Raw genomic sequence first — 21,101 nt, forward strand, 5'->3', positions numbered from 1 at the left:
TGCAGAAGTGCCCGTGATGGGCGGAGCAGTGGACAGGGGGATCTCCTGTCCTGAAGAGGGAGGGGCCAGTGGATTGATAGTGCAAATTTCTAGGGACTATAGACTATGGTAAACTACGTGTTACCTAATTGCTATGAATCATTCGGCCTTAGTTGGTTGTCATATAGGTCAACCTTAAATTTTTATCCAAGGAAGGATTTATAGGATTGTACTTCGTTAATGCCTGGCCACCGTGTGGCATTCAGGCGTTCAATCCACTTGGCCTCTTGTTGGAGTATCCTCCTGTCCCAGTCACCATATGCGTGTTGAATCTTGGGCCTTTTGGGATCGCTTCCTCACGGTACTTAGTGGTTCTGATTGAGACGCACTTTTGAAAAGTCTTTATGCAAAAACAATATTAATATGCTACTGTATGTTTGTTTTTGTTTTTTGGTGTATGTCCTTTTCTATTTCCCATTACAGGTAACCCAAACAAGCTCCTGAAGAAGCATTCAAATTTGCGAAACATGTAGAGCCATACCGAGCTATATCAGTTTGAGGTTATTCAATGGGAACGGAAGGGGTTTATCCCTCCCTCTGGTATAGGGGCTATTCCCCGATCCGTTCTCATACATTTATGTAGTGACATTTAATACCAATTTCCGCAATGTACTGCGTTTTTTAAAAAGATGTTTACGTTTTTGTGATTCTTTTTAAATTTGTGTATAAATAAAAGTTTACATTGATTTTTATGATTGGTGCCTACAAAGTCCATTTGTTTCGTTCTCCTGGGTAATTAAACCCCCCCCCCCCTTCCCCCTTTTTTCTAAGACTTAAAATAGGACGTTGGCACTGCTCTACATATGAGACCTCCACAGACCATCCTGTGATGAGATCTAATAACCCTTCAATCTTTCAGTATCGATAGGGTGGTAGCACCCGCTTATTGTGTGATGGTTTATTATCTTTTTAAAACAAACTTGTTTTGTTTTTGTTTTTTTCCCCCCTCCCCTTTCTTACCGCTCAGTGTCTGAGCGAAGTATACACCCCGGCACTACTTGCTTAATATTACAGTGTGATACCTGAGCTTCCTGCAGTAATTAATTCGTACCTCTCTTATCTATAGTGTTCCCCCTTTGAGATACCTGCATTTCAGATTAGCTCCTGCCTAAGAGAACGACAATGGACTTTGTAGGGGAGGCCTGGTCTGGCTACATGAGTGAACTACATAACAATTGTAACACTTCTACTAGAGATGATCTAGCGCTCAACCAATACCTTGCCAAGGCCAGAAGACTTCTTAAAAAGATGTCGAATCTATACTGGCATATTGAATTTTTTCAACAGTACATATTAGATAACATCTGCCCAACTGGACTCAGGATACAACTATTCCCTTCTTTTAAGAATGTTACTCCGGAACTAAAACGGTTATGGGAACAAGAACTTACAAAATGTAGCATTGTACTGATTAGACTGTTAGTAGCCCAGTACAGGACAGATCTAGCGGCACTAGACCAGGAACTCATCTCCCTACAGACACAACAAGATGCGGTAAAAGGCCATGCTCAGTTTGATAAAAAATGGCAGGAATTGAAGGAATATTTGAATAGACTTAATAAGGACATCATATCAAAGAAACAAACCAAAATGTTTAGGGACAAGACGGCCTTCGTGGAAGGCTATGCTTATCGGTGGCATTTGATGCCACAAAACAAAAGAATGAGACAGGGCACTAAAAATAGCCATAATGACCCAAGCTACTCTTCCAGGGAGGAGGACACTGAATCGGATTCATCTTTTGCCTCCTCTTCTACACGACCCCCCTCACAATCCACCAATATATGTACCAACTCCCACTCTGGCCCATGAAAAAGAAGTCTGGGAGGGAACCAACCTCGCACCCCACACCCCAAAAAACGACCTGATGAAATCACTAAACAACATTCACAAATGGCCAAAACACAACCCCAATGCCCACCTTCGGGCCCCAATACAGGGACCACGGAAGGTACTCACTCCATCACACACTTAGGCCATTTAGCCACACAAGCACTTACAATTTTACAAAACCCAACAGGATTTAATGCTAATCCTGTCCCTAATATTGGCCCTAGTGGCCCTAATACGATGACACGTGGCACTACCGACACGGTATTACACCAACCGAACACCACAATACCAGCAATGTTCCCCACCAAACAAAGTACGTTGGATGCTCATGTTACCTCTGTAGCATCACCCTCTTCAAATTTTCCCTCACCCCTGAACCCACCCCCTCCCACGTAGAATTGGATATCATTAACCTTACTCCTTATTCCTTTTCTCAAGCGGATTTTGATCTTTTAAGATTCGGTCTAAGTTTTTGCCCTACTCCACAAATGGACAAATATGATACCATTAAAGATTTATATCTCTTTTGTAGAAGACTAACTTACAAATATCTCTTTGATGATCAATACATACGTTCCAAAAAAGACAAGGAACTGTCTGAAAGCATTAAACACTTCACTATGGAGGAATTCAGGGCCTTCAGAGATCTCATCCTCCTATTGGAGGAGAATGAGAGGTCCGGGTCCCTAACAACCCCGACTGATACGACTACTCTACCGATACCAAAACCCAAAAAATTTAAACCTAAGTCTAAAAAATTTCCAGACCTTACGAGCAATCCACACATCTGGGCTTTCCTTATAGCCGCCACAAGTGACCTTAGGCGACTGACACTAGATCCATTACCAAAAAATCTACGATCTGACCAACTACAATCCCTAGAAAAACTACGTAACTGCCCTGACCTGATTATTAAACAATCAGACAAAGGGGGCAATATTGTATTGATGACGGAACAACAATATATCAAAATGTGCCTCAATATTTTAAACAATAAAACATGGTATCGCAGAATTTCTGCGAGTGTCAGTCACCGGTTTGCTAACGAATATAAATCTCTTATAGGGGAGGCATATTATATGGGTTTGATAGACCAGGACACCTACAACTTTCTGGATAACAAATTTCCTCGCATGGCTACATTCTATGCGCTACCAAAGGTCCATAAGAACCTGAAAGCCCCCCCTGGTCGCCCCATAGTGTCGGCAATAGGCTCATTGACAGAAAATGCAAGCAGGTTTATTGATTTCTTTCTGACTCCCCATGTCCGGCGACTACCTTCATATGTGCGGGACACCCTAGACCTCCTCAAACAGATTGAAGGGGTGACGGTCCCTCCCGATGCCCTGCTCGTGACTTTGGATGTGGAGGCTTTGTACTCCAGCATCCCTCACGAGCAGGGTGTCGGGATGGTCCGCTCGTTCCTCATGGAGGAAGACCATCATTTATGGCCCTTTAATGACTTCGTGTTGAGACTACTTCTCTTTATACTGACACACAATTGCTTTCTATTTAATGGCTCCCACTACCTCCAGGTACAGGGCGTGGCTATGGGCACATGTTGTGCCCCCGCCTACGCCAATCTGTACCTGGGGGGGTGGGAACGTTATGTCTTCTCAAACGAGCAACTTAGCAGCCACACCAATGAGGTGTTGGTATGGTTAAGATACATCGATGACATTTTCATCATATGGACCGGGTCCCAACAGACACTGGCTTCTTTTGTAGATCATCTAAATAGCAATACGTTTAATTTAAAGTTCACTTACAATAGCGATTTACACAAAATTTCGTTTTTAGATCTAACGATCTACAAGGACGCCAATCTATGTCTGGCCACTACACTTTACCGCAAAGAGACGGCAGGGAATACGATACTTCATGCCTCTAGCGCCCATCCGTCCACCCTGGTACGAAGTATCCCCTATGCACAGTACATCCGCCTTAGGAGGAATTGTACTACTGATAATGATTTCAAACACCATGCGGACTTACTGAGGGAACGTCTCCTTAAACGGGGATACTCCAAGTCCCTACTCCGCAAAGCCTTCAATAAAGCCTGTGACCAATCTAGAAATGCACTCCTTTTCTCCAAGGAACCCAGGGGGGAGGAACATTCAACGACGAAATTCATCACACAATACTCGCACCAACAGTACCAATTACGCAATATACTACAGCAACACTGGCATATTTTAGCTGAGGACCCCATCCTAAAGAAATATGTCAGTGACCACCCTGAGATCGTTTTTAAAAAAGCACCATCCTTGCGTGATAAGCTGACTAGGAGCCATTTTGCACCCTCACAGGCTCAAACGACCAATAGAATGGGTATATACACGTGTGGACACTGCTCTTTTTGCCCCTGGGTATCCACAGGTCACAAATTCCAATTGCCCAACGGTGAGACATTCTGTCCACGTTTTCGGGCAGACTGTAACACCCAAGGTGTAATATACTTGATGACGTGTAGATGTGGGATATTCTATGTGGGTAAGACCATCCGCCACCTATGGCAAAGGATACGTGACCACGTATATTACTCAACAAATGGGAAAATGCTTAGTCCCATTAGTAGACATCTCGATTTATGCCACAGATTCGACACCTCTGTTGCGACTTTTATTGTCCTAGCAGTAATTCCTCAAGACCCAAGGGGGGGTGACTGGGACAGGAGGATACTCCAACAAGAGGCCAAGTGGATTGAACGCCTGAATGCCACACGGTGGCCAGGCATTAACGAAGTACAATCCTATAAATCCTTCCTTGGATAAAAATTTAAGGTTGACCTATATGACAACCAACTAAGGCCGAATGATTCATAGCAATTAGGTAACACGTAGTTTACCATAGTCTATAGTCCCTAGAAATTTGCACTATCAATCCACTGGCCCCTCCCTCTTCACGACAGGAGATCCCCCTGTCCACTGCTCCGCCCATCACGGGCACTTCTGCAGCTAAACACAGTCTACTATAGTCCTTGCTAGTGTTGTGTATGGATATTAGTGGTTTTACCGAGTTTAAATACTGTTTAATCGCAGGAAATCGCAAACTTGTAATCACACTGTTATTTGCAAAATGTATATGCGTATTGTAATTCTTCTATCAGCATTAACTATTAGTATGCATTTGTAAGTTGTACCACCATGAATGGAGTAATTCCCTTCATGGTAACGAACATTTTAACCATGTATACTGGCCTTGCGTCTCAGGCCAGTTACAAGTACTGAGGTAAGCTGACCCCGGTCCCTATCAACTTGCCGGTGTCTGGATCTCATGTGCGGCCGGTAAGCCGCATTCTGCCCTCCCCTTACTCTTTGGGGGATGGTGTCTGCGGCGTTTGGTGTAGATCTACTCCTCTCCCCCTGGATTTACAATGCACACTCCATGATGTGTGCATTGATATCTCCAGACTTTCCATCTGTTGGTCCCAGCCTTTACAGCGCTCCATACGCTGTATCTAGGAGGAACCACTAGGGGGAGCTTATAGATCTATTACCTATAGGACTGCTCTTCCTCCTCACATCGTTGTCCATGACAGAGGCCTATCTGACCACTGAGCATGTGCGATGGGATGTGAGAGTGTGCAGCTCCTTTTGGCCGAATCAGGTGATGCTTGTCTTACACACCTGATTGGGACGTGTATTTAAGGCTGTCAGCAACAGCCTCATACCACGCCACTACCCTCCAGGGCGCTCTGATGCCTGAATGTTACCTGTTTAACAACACAAGCTGTCTGGTAAGAGTATGCTGGATTTATACAAATCTAAACTAAATGCTCTGTAGCTGTACTCTGTTTGTGCAACTAGATGAAACCTGATGTTTCTCTCACTCCCTAATTTAGATGGCAGTCCTGGGAGCTTATTAGATAGCTCCTTGCTGGGATAGGATCAGAGCTCTATTGCAGCCATGTCAGTCAAGATCTATTTTGTGCCAGGTTTACAAGCAAGTAGCTGATTGATGCTGTTTACAAGACCTGCTCACCTGTCTTACCCTACAAGGTAGGAGCAGCCCTTCATGTGCAATTATTTAACCCTATAGGCATACCTGTACTCAGCATGTATATGAGGATCTGTTTATGCCATTTGATTTATTGGTATAACGGCACACTATAAGGAGCTGGTCTCAATATTGGCTAATTAGATATTATCTACATCTTTAGATTACAGTCTCTGGATTACCTTATGCACCTTGGTTATTGGAGGCTGTGTCTCTGAATGCATGGCTTCTCAATTATCCATAACCTCTACCTGATCTGAAGACGGATTCAGTTACTCTGGCTGGTACATTACTTTCTATATCCCAGTTCCTCTGTCTATTCCCCCCAGTTTGGTTTCTCCTTTCTCTCTCCCCCCCCCCCCCTTTTTTCTTCCCCTCCCCCCCCCCCCCCTTGCCCCTCTCTCTTTCTCTCCCTCCCTGACCCCCACCCCCCATCTAGCTGTGCCTTATGCTCTCCTCTACATATGAATGTTCTGGTTTTACCACAGATGTACATTGGTTATTTTTACCCCCCCCCCTTTTTTTGGACAGTTGGGATTCTCTAGCTCACTACCCCCCTTGAGTCTACTGGTGACATAAATCTCTTTACCAGACACGTCCCCGCATGTTATCACAGGTCACCATATGCGTGTTGAATCTTGGGCCTTTTGGGATCGCTTCCTCACGGTACTTAGTGGTTCTGATTGAGACGCACTTTTGAAAAGTCTTTATGCAAAAACAATATTAATATGCTACTGTATGTTTGTTTTTGTTTTTTGGTGTATGTCCTTTTCTATTTCCCATTACAGGTAACCCAAACAAGCTCCTGAAGAAGCATTCAAATTTGCGAAACATGTAGAGCCATACCGAGCTATATCAGTTTGAGGTTATTCAATGGGAACGGAAGGGGTTTATCCCTCCCTCTGGTATAGGGGCTATTCCCCGATCCGTTCTCATACATTTATGTAGTGACATTTAATACCAATTTCCGCAATGTACTGCGTTTTTTAAAAAGATGTTTACGTTTTTGTGATTCTTTTTAAATTTGTGTATAAATAAAAGTTTACATTGATTTTTATGATTGGTGCCTACAAAGTCCATTTGTTTCGTTCTCCTGGGTAATTAAACCCCCCCCCCCCCCTTCCCCCTTTTTTCTAAGACTTAAAATAGGACGTTGGCACTGCTCTACATATGAGACCTCCACAGACCATCCTGTGATGAGATCTAATAACCCTTCAATCTTTATTACTCAGAGAGTTACATTATCTATATCAGTAATCGTTAACTTGGGATCTGTCCGACTTTTTCTACTCATCAGCTATCCTTATTGTCAGTGGATTTTTTTGTGAGGCCCAAGACAATTCCTCTTCTTCCAATGTGGCCCAGGAAGGTCAGAAGGTTGGACACCCCTGCTATACATCATAATAGAATAGGTCTGATACAGGGAACAAAAATCAACTACTATAACACAGTAGGGAAGATGTCTGCTCTTAGTCAGGGCCGGATTTCCCACAAGGCCACCGAGGCCAGGCCTCGGGGCGGCAGTGGTACAGGGGCGGCGCCGCCCCGCACACTAACATCAGCATGCAGTGCACCCGGGCGCCAGAGGTGGGGGCGCTGAAGCGCTAGAGTGCTCCTCTCCCTCCTCCTCCTCCTCTCAGTGTCCAGACTGAGGCGGCTCCCTCCGCAGGTCACCGCCGCCACCGCTGTGTTTTTCGCTGCTCAAGCCCGTCCCCCCTCCCTCCTCCTGTCAGAGAAGGAGAGCAGCCGCCGGAGATCGGAGCGGCTGGTCTCTGTGCGGGGGGGGCGTGTTTTCCTCTGTCTCTCACTCCCGCCCAAGCCTGTGCCTGTCTCCATCTGTTCTGTTGTACACACTTGGAGGGGAGGTTGTCCTGGGGGGTCTGTACTAATGGAGGGGGGGTTGTCCTGGGATGTCTGTACTAGTGAAGGGGGGGTTTGTCCTGGGTGGTTTGTACTAATGGAGGGGGGGGGGTTTGTCCTGGGGGGTCTGTACTAATGAAGGGAGGGGTGGTTTGTCCTGGGGGGGCTGTACTAATGGAGGGGGTGGGGGTTGACCTGGGGGGGGTTGTACTAATGGAGGGGGGTTTGTCCTGGGGGGGTCTGTACTAATGAAGGGAGGGGTGGTTTGTCCTGGTGGGGGTCTTTACTAATGGAGGGGTGGTTTGTCCTGGTGGGGGTCTGTACTAATGGAGGGGTGGTTTGTCTTGGTGGGGGTCTGTACTAATGGAGGGGTGGTTTGTCTTGGTGGGGGTCTGTACTAATGGAGGGGGGTTGTCCTGGGGGGTTTGTACTAATGAAGGGAGGGTTTTGTCCTGGGGGTCTGTACTAATGAAGGGAGGGTTTTGTCCTGGGGGGTCTGTACTAATGAAAGGAGGGGCGGTTTGTCCTTGGGGGGTCTGTGCTAATGGAGGAGGTGGGGGTTGACCTGGGGGGGTTTGTACTAATGGAGAGGGGGTTTGTACTAATGGAGGGGGGGTTTGTCCTGGGGGGGTCTGTACTAATGAAGGGAGGGGTGGTTTGTCCTGGGGGGGTCTGTACTAATGAAGGGAGGGGTGGTTTGTCCTGGGGGGGTCTGTACTAATGAAGGGAGGGGTGGTTTGTCCTGGGGGGGTTTGTACTAATGGAGGGGGGTAGACCTGGGGGGGTTTGTACTAATGGAGGGGGGTTGTCCTGGGGGGGGTTTGTACTAATGAAGGGAGGTGGGTTTGTCCTGGGGGGGTCTGTACTGATGAAGGGAGGTGGGTTTGTCCTGGGGGGGTCTGTACTAAGGGAGGGGGGTTTGTCCTGGGGGGGTCTGTACTAATGAAGGGAGGGGGGTTTGTCCTGGTGGGGGTCTGTACTAATGGTGGGGGGTTTGTCCTGGGGGGAGGGTCTGTACTAATGGAAGGGGGTGGTTTGTCCTGGGGGGGGGTCTACACCCAGGAAAGTACACCCAGGGCTCCAGAGGGAGAGGGCAGTGCTGAGGGAACACCATCAGAGAGAGAGCCCCGCTGCCCAGCGCCACCAGTGGGAAAGCCACACAGCCTGGCGCCATCCCTGGCAGAGAAAGGAATGGAGTCATTGCAGGAATACAGATCTGGGTGCTACCCAACGGAGTCGCCACGGGCAATTCAGAGTGAGCCGACTCCTGATCAGGGGAAGCATTGCTGTATCGCTGGGTCAGGTGAGAGGGCCAGACGGCCATTATCTACTAATGTCCATAGGAACTGCAGTCTCTGACCATCTCCTGTATCATGTCTGCCATCCCTGACCATCTCCTGTACTATGATTGCAGTCTCTGACCATCTCTTGTATCATGTCTGCAGTCTTTGACCGTATTATGTCTGGGGGCTCTTTCTGGTGGTGGTGGGGGGGGGGGGGCGGCATTGAAGGGCCCGGCCTTGGGGCGGCAAAGGGAGTAAATCCGGGCCTGCTCTTAGTGTTCTGTCCAAAAAGACAATGATAAAATTAAGGGCAGATACATTACTTGTGAGAAAGTAGAGTACCAGAGAGTGAATAAAATACAAATGTTTAGCAGCAAGGTATTTGTTCCTGGGTGCATACTGCCCTAAAATGTTTGTGCTGCCAGGTGCCCCATCCAGTCGTAGCTGTCAGCTTCTTCTAGACTTTGACAGGCTGTCAGCAATGGAGCTGGACTGGACACCTGTGCTCTCCACCCACAGCTAAAAGCCAGAGCCCTCTGCAGGGGGGATACATGCCCATTGTGCATGGGGTGCAACTCTTGTGGTCTAAAGTTAAGGTTTTTTTTGTTGTATGTTCAAACGTTAAATTTGCCCCAGGGTGGATTTGATTTAAATCAAGTCGATTAAAATCACAATTTAATATCATGATTTAAATCACTAGTAAAAAGGCTTGATTTAAATCATAATTTATGAAGAGCAACTGTCATCTCTGTCCCGCAGAGGCTCCTCCACTGAACGCTGTTGACTCACCGACAACCCCATTCACTTTAATGGGACGGCTGGTGATGTGGCAGGGACACAACAAGGTGAGGGACGTGGCGGCAGCAGGTGAGTGGATGCCCGCTAACAGGCGCTGCCACGATGGATCTGAAATGACAGGTGTTCTTAATATGCAAGGACTCATTCTTGCTAGTAGTGTGAAATTGTGTAAATGCATCAATGCAGTGCATGTTATCTCAGCTTGCAGAGCTTGGATTAATTGAATGAGTTTACCAAAAAATGTAAATATTGCACAATATACAGCCTCATGCTACACAACTAAGCTCCATTTCATGCTGAATAAACAAAATTATTAATGTATCTTAAATCGAAAACTATCTTCACATAGATATTTACTCCAAAAGCATTTTATTAAAATAAATTTGATTCCTGGGCGGGAGGCACTACCTGTCTTTTCCCTTTCTCTCTGCTCTTGATTACATTTTTATTGCGCACTAGAGATATCTCACCCCCTACCCTCTTCCCTTCTGACTGCCCCCCTTCTCCGTATACTTGGCTCAGATATGGGCTGTAATATTCAGATACTATGAATATCCTCGCTTGCATTATCCCTACCTCAGAGTCCCATCTCTGGGCCCAGCTGGCCATCGGGATGCCCTGCTTCCTGATATACTGTAAAAGTTTTATTTTGTTGCATAGTTTTGCTTCTATGAATATATGTTTGGGTCTCTCATGTAGCTGGTTGGATGCCTTCCCGGCTCTATGCACCATCAACATTTTCTTCACTGTGCTATTCCTTCGTGCCGCCCATACTGGACATTACCGGGGCAGTTGATATGTTGATCACATTGTGTGACCCTTTCTGTAATGTGATTTTATTATATATCTCTGTTATTTACTTTGGCTGTAAAATGCACTTTCTATGGAAAATAAAGGAATTACAAAAAAAACAAAAAATTTGATAAAAATAAAAAAAATTTAAAATCAAACAAATCCGATTTTTTTTTTTAATTAATTTTTAGCCGCCCTGTGAAAGGCAACAGTTTTAAAAACGGACATTTCACACATAATACAAACATTACGGGTGACTTTTGCATAGATGCTGAGAGATTCACACAGCTAATATTTTATAACTGAACCCTTAAGCCTAGTACACATGGGCCAAATGTCAGGTGGCATTGGCCGGTTCAACAGAAACTGGCCGACATTCGGCCCATGTGTACTGGAGTTTGGCCGGCTTCTGTCGAAGGGGCATGACCAAAGAAGGTCTGCCGATTGGCTCCTGATCATCGCTCACAAGCATTGACCGGAGTGTTCTGGTGGGGGCCATCCCCCTGTCAGAACACAATAGAACAGCAAGGGAGATCACTGAACTAACATTGGATAGTTGGTACAATGGCTCTTCTTGCGCTATCAAGTTTTTTTTTTTTTTTTTGTTCAGCCCTGCTGGGTTGAACAAAAAAAAAAAAAAAAACTACTGGTGTGTACTAGGCTTTAGTATTTATGTGCACCCTGCAATATCGATAGGTAAATACCTCACATTTAATGGATCCCACTATTGATATTTTAGAAATGTTAAAAATCTGGATCTCTATATTTAATTTATTATTCTGTATTTACAGGTCTACATGATACAAGTTTTTATATATTTTTGTAATATTGTGCATATTTTAGCCTTTTTTTGTTATAATTTCACACCAGTGTTTTTGGTTTGAATTATGTTCCCTCCCAGGAGGGTGGGAGGTGGAGGCGTCACCTGTGCGCTTTTTTACATATGCATCAGCTATGACTAAAGGCAGTGTTCATCCGAAACGTGTTAGAAGAGTATTTGTTAAAAATTTTTTTTATAAATACTGCAAATAATTGCTGTGTGAAGGACTTTGCATATTATATTCCAAGAGAAGAGCCTCTGTTGAGTGCCAGTGCTTTCTTGACTATTATAAATTCTTAAGGTACAACAGGTATGCACTGTTTCTGCCTATAAAAAAAAACAAAAACAAAAGTTAAAAAAAAAAAGGTGAAGGAGGTGGGAGGAAACCAAAGGAGAAGATAAAATGCTTATTAAATTTTGTTCCTCATCTGGATTCAAATTATTTTTGGTCTTCACCAGTGTCAAAATGACTAAAGAGGCTTTTTATGACTTGGTGATTACAATCTCCAAAACCAAAAGTATTTGGGAAATGTGTTTTTGATGTCTCCTTGACATAACTTGTAATAGGTTTATTCAATAGAGCCTCTGTTGGGATTTTTGCTGGTTTATCTAGATAAGTGAATGCATCAAGGTATATACTTTGCTAGAAAAAAACCTGGAAAAGGACGTTTGGATGTCTCTCAAATATTGATCAGCAATAATAAGCAGATTTAAGATGGTATTATGGTATACCTTTACTAAAAGTTCCTGAAATTGTATAAAAAGCATAACAAAAAAAAGAGGTAAACACATGAGTACCTGAATTTGAGCTTTACTGATTTGTGAACTGGTCAGCAAGGCTTTTTGTTGAAGTATTTTCTCAATGCGCTGGTTAACTTGCTGGTCTTTCTTGAGCTCATTTTCATAAAATCTGGAGCCCTGCAAAACAAATATAACTGTACCTTATCCGTAGGTAATTGGGGTAAACAGACTATAAACCTCACTGCTCAATGCAATTATTTTTGTAAATATAAACTGCTAAATACTATTTCTCATCAGCAATATATAGCAGTCTTGTGACTTCTATCAGTGTCTGGTTAAAGCTTGTAGGAGGAGTTTTCATTCTCCCACAATTGTCCTATAAGAATGCAGGACCCCTGACCCTCTGTCTGGACAGTGCTGATTGGCCCTGTGCTGATCAAATTCACTCTCCCAAAAAAAAAAAAAAACTGTAGCAATACAGACCAAACTGAGTATATTCAGCTTGTCCCCTTGCATGCTTTACTGCATAGACAGACTGAATTTATGGTTTTGGGTTTAGTAACTCTTTAACATCCAAGTATTGTAAGAAAATCACTAATTTTTCATTCGTCGGTTTAATCAAAAATACTGCTAAGAGTTTGTAACTTCCCTTAAAAACTGTAAAGTTCCAATCTTAAAGAAAAAGTAATAATTTACTAGGCTTATCTAAGCCAGAGCTAATGAAAGAGCTAGGGACATTTTCCTTTTTATAAAACTCAGGTAAATAAGATATTTCGTTTATTAAGATTATGAAATCTTTTCTCTTGTCCCAGATTCCCCTCCCTTCTTGAATTACCCTTACCTGTTTTCTCCCTTTCTCATTCTCTTTCCTCTTTTGCTTCTTGCCTCTACGTGCTTCAGTTGACTCTCTACAGTGTAGGCCATAGCCGTTTAAAGTTTTTTTTTTTTTTTTTTTTTTGTGCCATGCCTTCTGCTCATATTCGTTATTTTGGACACCAGAGGCTTGGACTACATGATACAGTTCCGATTGCCTGGATGTGGACTTTTTGGCACTTCTCTTGAACGAAAGACCTTCGTGTCTTAGATGTTCACCAGGCTCTTACAGACTGATGCTCTGCAAGTCTTGCTTTATCCATATCTGTTTATAGTCTAAGGCTGCTGTCGCTCTTACCTTGTATTTGGGGAGCAATATTTGTACAAGACGCATTGTTATTCTATGGTTACTGTTCGCTGCCGTACCATTTGCTATCTTTTTTACCTTATTGGAAAAATTTCAATAACATTTTAGTAAAATAAATCTTTTCCCTAAATTGGCAGATGGAGATCTTGTCTGCTTTTCACAAGTTCACCTTTTATTGCAGCTTTTGACAGTGTCAAAAGATGACCCTTGTTTACAGAACTAAAAATGGGTCATCACATCTATCAATAAAGGAATAGGAAATCTGAATTAGCAGAATTGTTTAGAGTAATGTTGTCACGTAATAAAGAAAAGAAGTTAAAGTGGTTGTAAAGGCTGAAGGTTTTTTACCTTCATGCATTCTATGTTTTTTTCGCTGTCATTGGAATAGAGGGTAGGTCAGACACTTAAGCCTTAATGGTGTCTGATCTGGGGTGGCCACTATACATGGCAGCATTGTTTGGCAGCCTATATAGATTATGGTAGAAATCATGAAACATCTTGGTATGATAATTGAATACCCAGGTGCCAGTAGAAATGGGGAATAAATTTTAAGGGGGCCGAGAGCGTTGGTCAAAGAGTGCTCAAATCTGTTTGTATAGTCGTAGAATGTATGCTTCCACCTAGAAAGGGTGACTTAGCTTTACTCAGGCTTAGCGTTTTAAGTTCATCCTGTAAAACGGGTCACTTCCTACTATTCTCTAATTGCATTGAAGAGTGTACACCTCTGAGGACATACATATCAGTTTTCTTTTCTTTAAAAAGTGCTCATGCTCCTGTGGTCACTAGCTCTGCCCCATCTTGACAATTGGCCTCACTAATAGTGAAGCGAAGAGCAAGAGAGGTAGGCAGGACAAAACTGTAAAAACAATTGGAGCATATTGCAAAAAAAAAACAAAAAAAAAAAACGGAGGAAATAATCCGGTGGCGTTTGATCTTCAGAATTTTCTTGTGTACATTTTTTTAATAGGTTTACATTAAGCAATTTCTCCCGTAGCTGCGTTTGGTTACACAAAGAATGGTTTTGTTTTTTAAATACAAAAAAAATTGTATGGCTTTAATCCACAGTAAAGTAACAGAAGTAAAATATGAATAGAAAGAGGCTTCCTCTTCAAGCTTACATGTTAACCCTAATAAAAAAAATACAGAATGCTAACTCACTTTTGTAGCGTCCATAATGATCTTGTTGATTTTCTCCTTATCTAGCCCCTCCATCCCAGCCTTGTTGTCATTGAGACCCATTCTGTATTGGAAAGCGTCATTGCTAGGAGCAGTCTCTTTCTCATCTTGCTGATCCATTTTTTAGATTTGTAATCTAAGGGTCACAACCTGAAAAACAAACATTCTTATTTTCCATAAACAGCTAACTTTTCAATGCAGAAGTCATGAAATTTTGATTATGCCAGATGCATGGTAGATGGTTGCCTTGAGGGCATTTACTGTACATTCTAACGGCAAGCAATTGTAACTGGGAATCCATTGCTGGGTGGCTAGACAAAGCATAAACAATCTACATACTTCTGTAACTGTTAACAAAAATGATTAAGAAGAGGAGGTAACTAAAAATAGTTTAAAGAACTAAACATACCTTATATTGAAAATGCCCGTTCATCACTCAGCATCATGAAAAAAGTAGAGGCTATATATGGCTATAACTTTTTTTTACAACTGCTTTGGTTTTACGCTAGCACATGAAGTTTCTTATCAACTCCTAAAGCTAGCCATACACTTTTGTTACATTTTGTCTTTTACACTGCGGGCTGAATGAAAAAAAATCTAAAGCGTTCCATACACTCTAGACCAGTGATGACGAACCTTGGCACCCCAGATGTTTTGGAACTACATTTCCCATGATGCTCATGCACTCTGCAGTATAGTTGAGCATCATGGGAAATGTAGTTCCAAAACATCTGGAGTGCCAAGGTTCACCATCACTGCTCTAGACTGTTTTGTATGAAAATTTTCCTTCTTGGAACATTTGTCTGAAGGTTAATCCATGTTCATTTTCAACTGTAGTGATAAACAAATTTGAAGGAGCGGGATAGAAATTTTTTGTCAAAAGAACAATGTGGTTTTCGTTCAAGGACAAGGTAGTGCTGGTGCCAACAGTCAGAATTCAATAGGCACTGCGGGTGCATCTGATTGAATGCAGCAGCTGTTTGAACAAAGATTTTCTTTTGAGAGATGTTGGGTGGGAGGCAGTGGTGGCTGGTGTTTTTTTTTTTTTTGGGGGGGGCGGTACAACCACACACCCCCGATCGCCTGATGGTTCCTTCCCTCCCGCTGTTTGCAGGTCGGTCTGGCACGTACCCCATCTAGGCAGGTAGTGGGCAGTGGCTCCGTGTCCTCTCCTCTATCGGCGGTTCCAGCGTGCGGCTCCTCCCCTCCTTTTTGGCATCCAATAGGATCGCCTGTCCTTTCAGCCAATTCGGTGACAGGTGTCAAAACCCGCTTCCTGATTGGCCAGGAGTAGGATCAGTGTTACAATAGCGAATATTCATTTGCTGTTGTAACATACCTGGGTAGGCTGTGAGCGCATTATCTGCACCTCAAGCCCACCCTATTTTGAAGCCTATTAGAGCCTCTGGCTCTAATCATTGCTTCAAAAAAAACACCCATCCCGCATTGCAATCCATGCGCCCAGCGTCCTAAAAGGTGCCGAACGCATGTATAGGCGGAGGTGTCCGTGCGCCCCTTAATGAACGGGCCGCCCCTGGTGGGAGGGTGGCGACAGGAACTAACCAAAATCAGCATAGTGTATGGCCAGCTTTACTTGCCAATCCAAACCTCTACCATAATAACCTTTGGTACGGCATATATAACAGAAGCAAAGTCCCCCAGATAAAAAAAAAATTGTAAAGCTGTATATGTTTTATGTCTGCACCACACGTTTATTAACAAAACCCCAGCTGCTGTATCAATATACGTTCCCAGATATTTAGAGTACAAAATTAATAAAAACAATACAGTGCTAATGCTAATTTATTAAATATATAATTAAATAATTAAAAGTGCATACCATAATGCTCACAGATAATTAAGAAGTGCTTTTCTTTTTTTTTTATTAAAATGGTAAAGCTGGCCATACAATGTGAAATTTGCTTTGTGGGAGACCCTGGTGCCACCCTCCCACCTGACATCCTTTGACTGAAAAATGGAAGGAGCCAGGCAGAAAATCGCTGGCCAAACATTGGCGGCATCCAATCAGATGCAGCCACTGTTTAGTTATACTGACAGCCTCTGGTGCCAGCTGTCAGAATAGAATAAACCACAGCAAAAGATTTGTCTATCCATGCTGTATAGCATGGATAAAGGAATCTGTTAGGGGTTTTTTTTCATTCAGCCTGGAAGCTGTACAAAAAAATCGAAAAGCATATGGCCAGCTTAAGGTATCTTTGTGAAAAAACTAAGAAGTGTTGCTTTGATGCTCCTTGTACACTTGCTGACTAGGTGTCTTTAATGCCAGATTCCAAAAAAAGAATATATCTTTACAGCACAAGCTTATAATCCAGTGTGAAAAAGATCTCAAGAGTCAATGCGATAAGAAAAAACATATAGGGTAGATTTACGAATAAAATGGATTTTCTTGGACCTGTTAAAAGGAGGTGTGGTAGAACTAATGTACTTAAAATGGACATCATTACGTGCTTCCTCTACCTTCTTCAATCAATTCCCATTGATCTTCCCTCATCATTCTTTTAGAAAATCTGTAAATTATTATTATTAATAATTAGGTTTATTTGGAATGCCTCTTGTTCACAACTTCGCTATAAAATCCTAACAATCCCGAAACATCAGGCATGGGTCAGATGTACCGGATATCTCTGTCTATCATAAAGCGGCAGTCTTCACCAGAGTATTGGACTGGTTCCATAATATTTCACTAAGATATGGGTCCAATTGGAGAGCCATATGAACCCTATCGACTTGTGTGACTTTCCCTACATACCGCATACTTTCCGTAGTGGTTCCCTATCTCCAATAGACTTCACCCCTCAGACGCTTCGAATTTGGGGCCACTCACTCTCCACTCTACGTCTAGTTCATTACTTGAGCCCCCCTGACTCAATTTTTCAGTAACCAAGCTTTTCCGCCGGTTCTTTGCTTCTCTACCTTTGGACCCTGGAACAAGCGAGATCATCAACAGCTTTCCCAGGTGCTACGATCTGACTCATCACTGACTCCAGCTAACCCATCTAACACCTTGCCAAGCGTTCTTTTACAATAGTTACAGAGGCAGCAAGCTTTCTCCTATCTTCGATCCATTGACCAGCTCTCTAATATTACTACTAACCCCACTAACTTTGAAGCTCTCCTACAAAAAGACCCCTCCGATGCAAACTCTTAAATTGTATTCTATCTTTATAGGTGCCCCCATGCCTGACCTCCTTACTTACACACTAACTTGGGAAAGGGAACTCCAAACCAATATCGCTCCTTGAATTAGGAGAAGAGTTTTATTCTGACACACAAACTGTCTTTGGCAACCAAAATACAGGAAAAAGGGTTTAAACTCATCCCTAGGTGGTATAGGTGTCAATCCGTTCTCCCCCAATTCAATCATACAGTCGCGGATATTTGTTGGCGTTGCCATGCCGCCAAATGTACTATGCTCCAAGTTGGACCTTGTGGTCCTTGTTTCGATTTTCTGTAACCTTCCAAGCTTGGATTACGGAGTACGTCCCACACAGCATCTAGTGAGCCATGATGGAGCGTATATACCTTCCCCATCTTCTTACTTATCCTTCTTCATCTCACTCCCCTTGCAGTTCTCCTATCCACCTTGAGGTATCAGCCAGAGCGGTCAAAACATGACCCCTTTGCCAAATAGTGAATATATCAGTTGACTAGTTGCACCTGACTTTCTGATCTATGCGGAGGGTGACACCAAATTTATATGACAAGGTTATTTTCTTTTTTCTTTTGTTTGGTACCCGCTAGAAGCCCCGAGATGGTGTTGCCCAACTCTTGTTATGGTCTATTTTCTTAACTTATAAACCATGTGTGTTATTATGATACCCTTAGTGTATACATTTCAACGTGGTTGGCAGATATGTACACTGCCCCCTTGGGGTTCCTTTTTATTTCTGTATTACTTCTTGCTCTTGATGCAAAATGTGAATAAGATTGAACCCAAAGAAGCAAGGTGTGTTTAGAGTGCACTTATTCAAAATCACCTATAAACTTCTGATTATTATTCTCTCGGCACAGCTGCTCCCTAGACATTAAATATAATCAGTTCGTCAGACAGAACCTGACTATGACCAAGTCAGGCAGTTCTTCAAAAACCTAACTCTTTCTGCACTTTAACTCCCTATGTCCCAGTTCTCCCTGGAGAAGAAAGAACATAGGAAAAGTCAAGCTGATATAGTTCAGTTCAGTCTTTTCAGAAAGGACTTCCAGTGCGACTCGGAACACCAAGTATTAATTTGTCAATCTGTGTGTTCCATATTGACTATCTCCACAGGGTATTCTTGTGTCTAACAGCAGAATTCCTTCAGAACAAGTCAGTCTGATTGCTCTTTGAAAGTGGAAAAAGATTTGTTTGAAATGTGTGCAAGTACTGCGCGGAAACTAGTTTTAGCAGGATCCAAGCATGTCAGAACAATTGAGACACACTCCATCCTCCATATATCATGTGAACTTCAATAAAGCGCTGTCAGCTAAGCGCAGTAGTCAGACCCTCTGTAGTCAAATTGAGGTCTTATTATTTTTTTTCCCCAAAAAATAAATAAATCTCTTAAACCTTTAAAATGTATATTTAAATTCACCGCATAAACTGTGTATACAGATATTTCAATAAAGTGCAAACTAAACTACTATTTCAGCTTCCAACTGAGCATTTCAGCTGGTCAACACTAAAAACTTGCAGCATTTGCACTAAGGTCACAAATAATACCCGTAATATTTGTAGATATTGTCAGTTTCTACTTGTTGCCTTTCACAGGGCGAATTTAACATTTTTTAATATTCTTTCCTAAGCGAAAATAACCCTAAGAATATTGAGCCAACATTACAAATATTATGAAGATTATTTGTAAAAATAAATGTCAAGACATTTGCATATCAACTCTTTTAAAACTAGACCCCTTATTAGTGTTCATATGCAGGAGCAATCCAGACATTCCAATTCTAAACTAATTCTCTGGATTGTGCAAGGCCAATAAACAGATTAGAATAGATTATATTTATCCAGAATTCACATAGCACCAACAGTTTGCATAACAATTGCCAATGGGACCAAATTTTTGATTACACATCAAACACTTCATAATTTTTAGTTCTTGCCTGTCAGACAGCTTCCTTTACACTTGGACACTGAAAACTCCCTTTAATTTGATCTCAAAATAAAATCATTAAAAAGGTTTCTTATAAAACCTGTAAATGTCTTCAATTCTCTCAAAGTAATTACGGTAATTATTCAAAGATACTTCTGTGGCATAAAAACCCATTAATATTTCAGCATTTATTTGTTTTAGTATTTTACAAATTTATGCTGCTTATACTTGTTCTTTTTTTAGAAGTTAACACATGTAAACCTATTGAAAGAAATACTTTTTTTGGACCCAACCAAAAGCAAAATAAATGTTGTTAGGTATGCTACCTTAAAAAGGTTTATTTTGCCATTTACCTTAGGTTCCCACCTATTCACATTGCATTGTGCCATTTACCTTAGGTTCCCACCTTTGATGTGTTTTGCGGTTTTTAATTTTAACACTGTATATAGCTGGATGCTAAATAGGGGGTCGGGAATCCGTCCGCCGCGTCCTTAACCAATGAGTCATCAGCTGTCACAAGGGGCAGGCTCTCCGGGATACGCGTCAGATGGCCACGCCCCATGGCTATATAAGATGCCACACTGAGGGCGACAACACATTGGAGAAAGACAGCCACAGAAGAAGAGCGGCTTTACTTTTTTTTTTTCTTTAGTGGGTAACTGGCGGTGAGGAAGAAGACGGCTTGGGGAGGCACACACTGCTAAAACTTGTGGACAGCCTTCCCAGAAGAGTTGAAGCTGTTAGAGCTGCAAAAGGTGGGCCAACTCAATATTGAATCCTACGGACTAAGACTGGGATGTCATTAAAGTTCATGTGCGTGTAAAGGCAGGCGTCCCAATACTTTGGTAATATAGTGTTTTATAGGACTCCGAAATATTTAGCATTGGGATAGGTGCCAGGGTGCAAGAAGGGAAAGAGTGAAGTGTTAATGCGAGAATAATTATTAAAGAGAAGTTGGAGGTTATGAATGTTTGTAGACAACATTTTTTTTTATTTTTTATTAATTTATGTGTTTTCTACATAGAAAACCATGCATTTAGAAATGCTTCCAAACATCAAAAACTGGCCCATGACCAACAGCTCTGCAGCAAAACACCCAGGAAATAATTAAAAAAAAATAATTTAACTTTTTTTGCAGCTGAAAAAACTATTCCTAGTCAAAAATGATATACATATTGTTTTTTTAATAAAATCCTGTGTTGTATTTATACCACAGTCCATATTTCAAGGAAACTGTATTTCTTTACTCTTCCCTGAAAGATGATCTAAGAATCTCAAATTTGCACAATGTTGGTTTGTCTGATGACAAGGCATATTCATATTTGAAACAATAAAGTTCATTTATAATTATAAATAAACAATGTAGACAGTTTTCATGGTTCCACGACTATTGAAGATCTGCCAGTTCCAGACAAAAAAACACATTTTGCACTATACTGGTCATCCCTTTTCTGTATGTCCTTGAGGATGTACAATGGGAA

At 42.3% G+C, this 21,101-nt stretch overlaps 1 protein-coding gene and 1 long non-coding RNA gene across 6 annotated transcripts in view; one reads left to right on the forward strand and one right to left on the reverse strand.

Moving 5' to 3' along the window:
- The window catches only part of POLK (DNA polymerase kappa), a 160,769-nt gene that overhangs the window by 89,611 nt on the left and 50,057 nt on the right, over positions 1–21,101 (reverse strand). For both annotated transcript variants that reach the window (XM_073624048.1, XM_073624045.1), the window contains exons 2-3: positions 14,504–14,671; positions 12,223–12,342 (exon numbers count right to left, since the gene is read on the reverse strand). In XM_073624048.1, coding sequence (XP_073480149.1) covers positions 12,223–12,342; positions 14,504–14,641 — 258 coding nt within the window. In that variant the 5' untranslated portion in view covers positions 14,642–14,671. The remainder of the gene's footprint in view (positions 1–12,222; positions 12,343–14,503; positions 14,672–21,101) is intronic.
- Positions 5,415–21,101, forward strand: part of LOC141134562 (uncharacterized) — a 30,055-nt gene continuing 14,368 nt past the window's right edge. The window contains exons 1-4 of one of the 4 annotated variants that reach the window (XR_012243211.1): positions 5,415–5,611; positions 5,717–5,873; positions 6,035–6,155; positions 6,660–6,931. This is a non-coding gene — a long non-coding RNA (uncharacterized lncRNA). The other 3 variants (XR_012243208.1, XR_012243213.1, XR_012243207.1) reach the window with 3 other exon arrangements.

Source organism: Aquarana catesbeiana, linkage group LG01, assembly GCF_042186555.1.
Source record: "Aquarana catesbeiana isolate 2022-GZ linkage group LG01, ASM4218655v1, whole genome shotgun sequence".
Classification (NCBI taxonomy): Eukaryota; Metazoa; Chordata; class Amphibia; order Anura; family Ranidae; genus Aquarana; species Aquarana catesbeiana.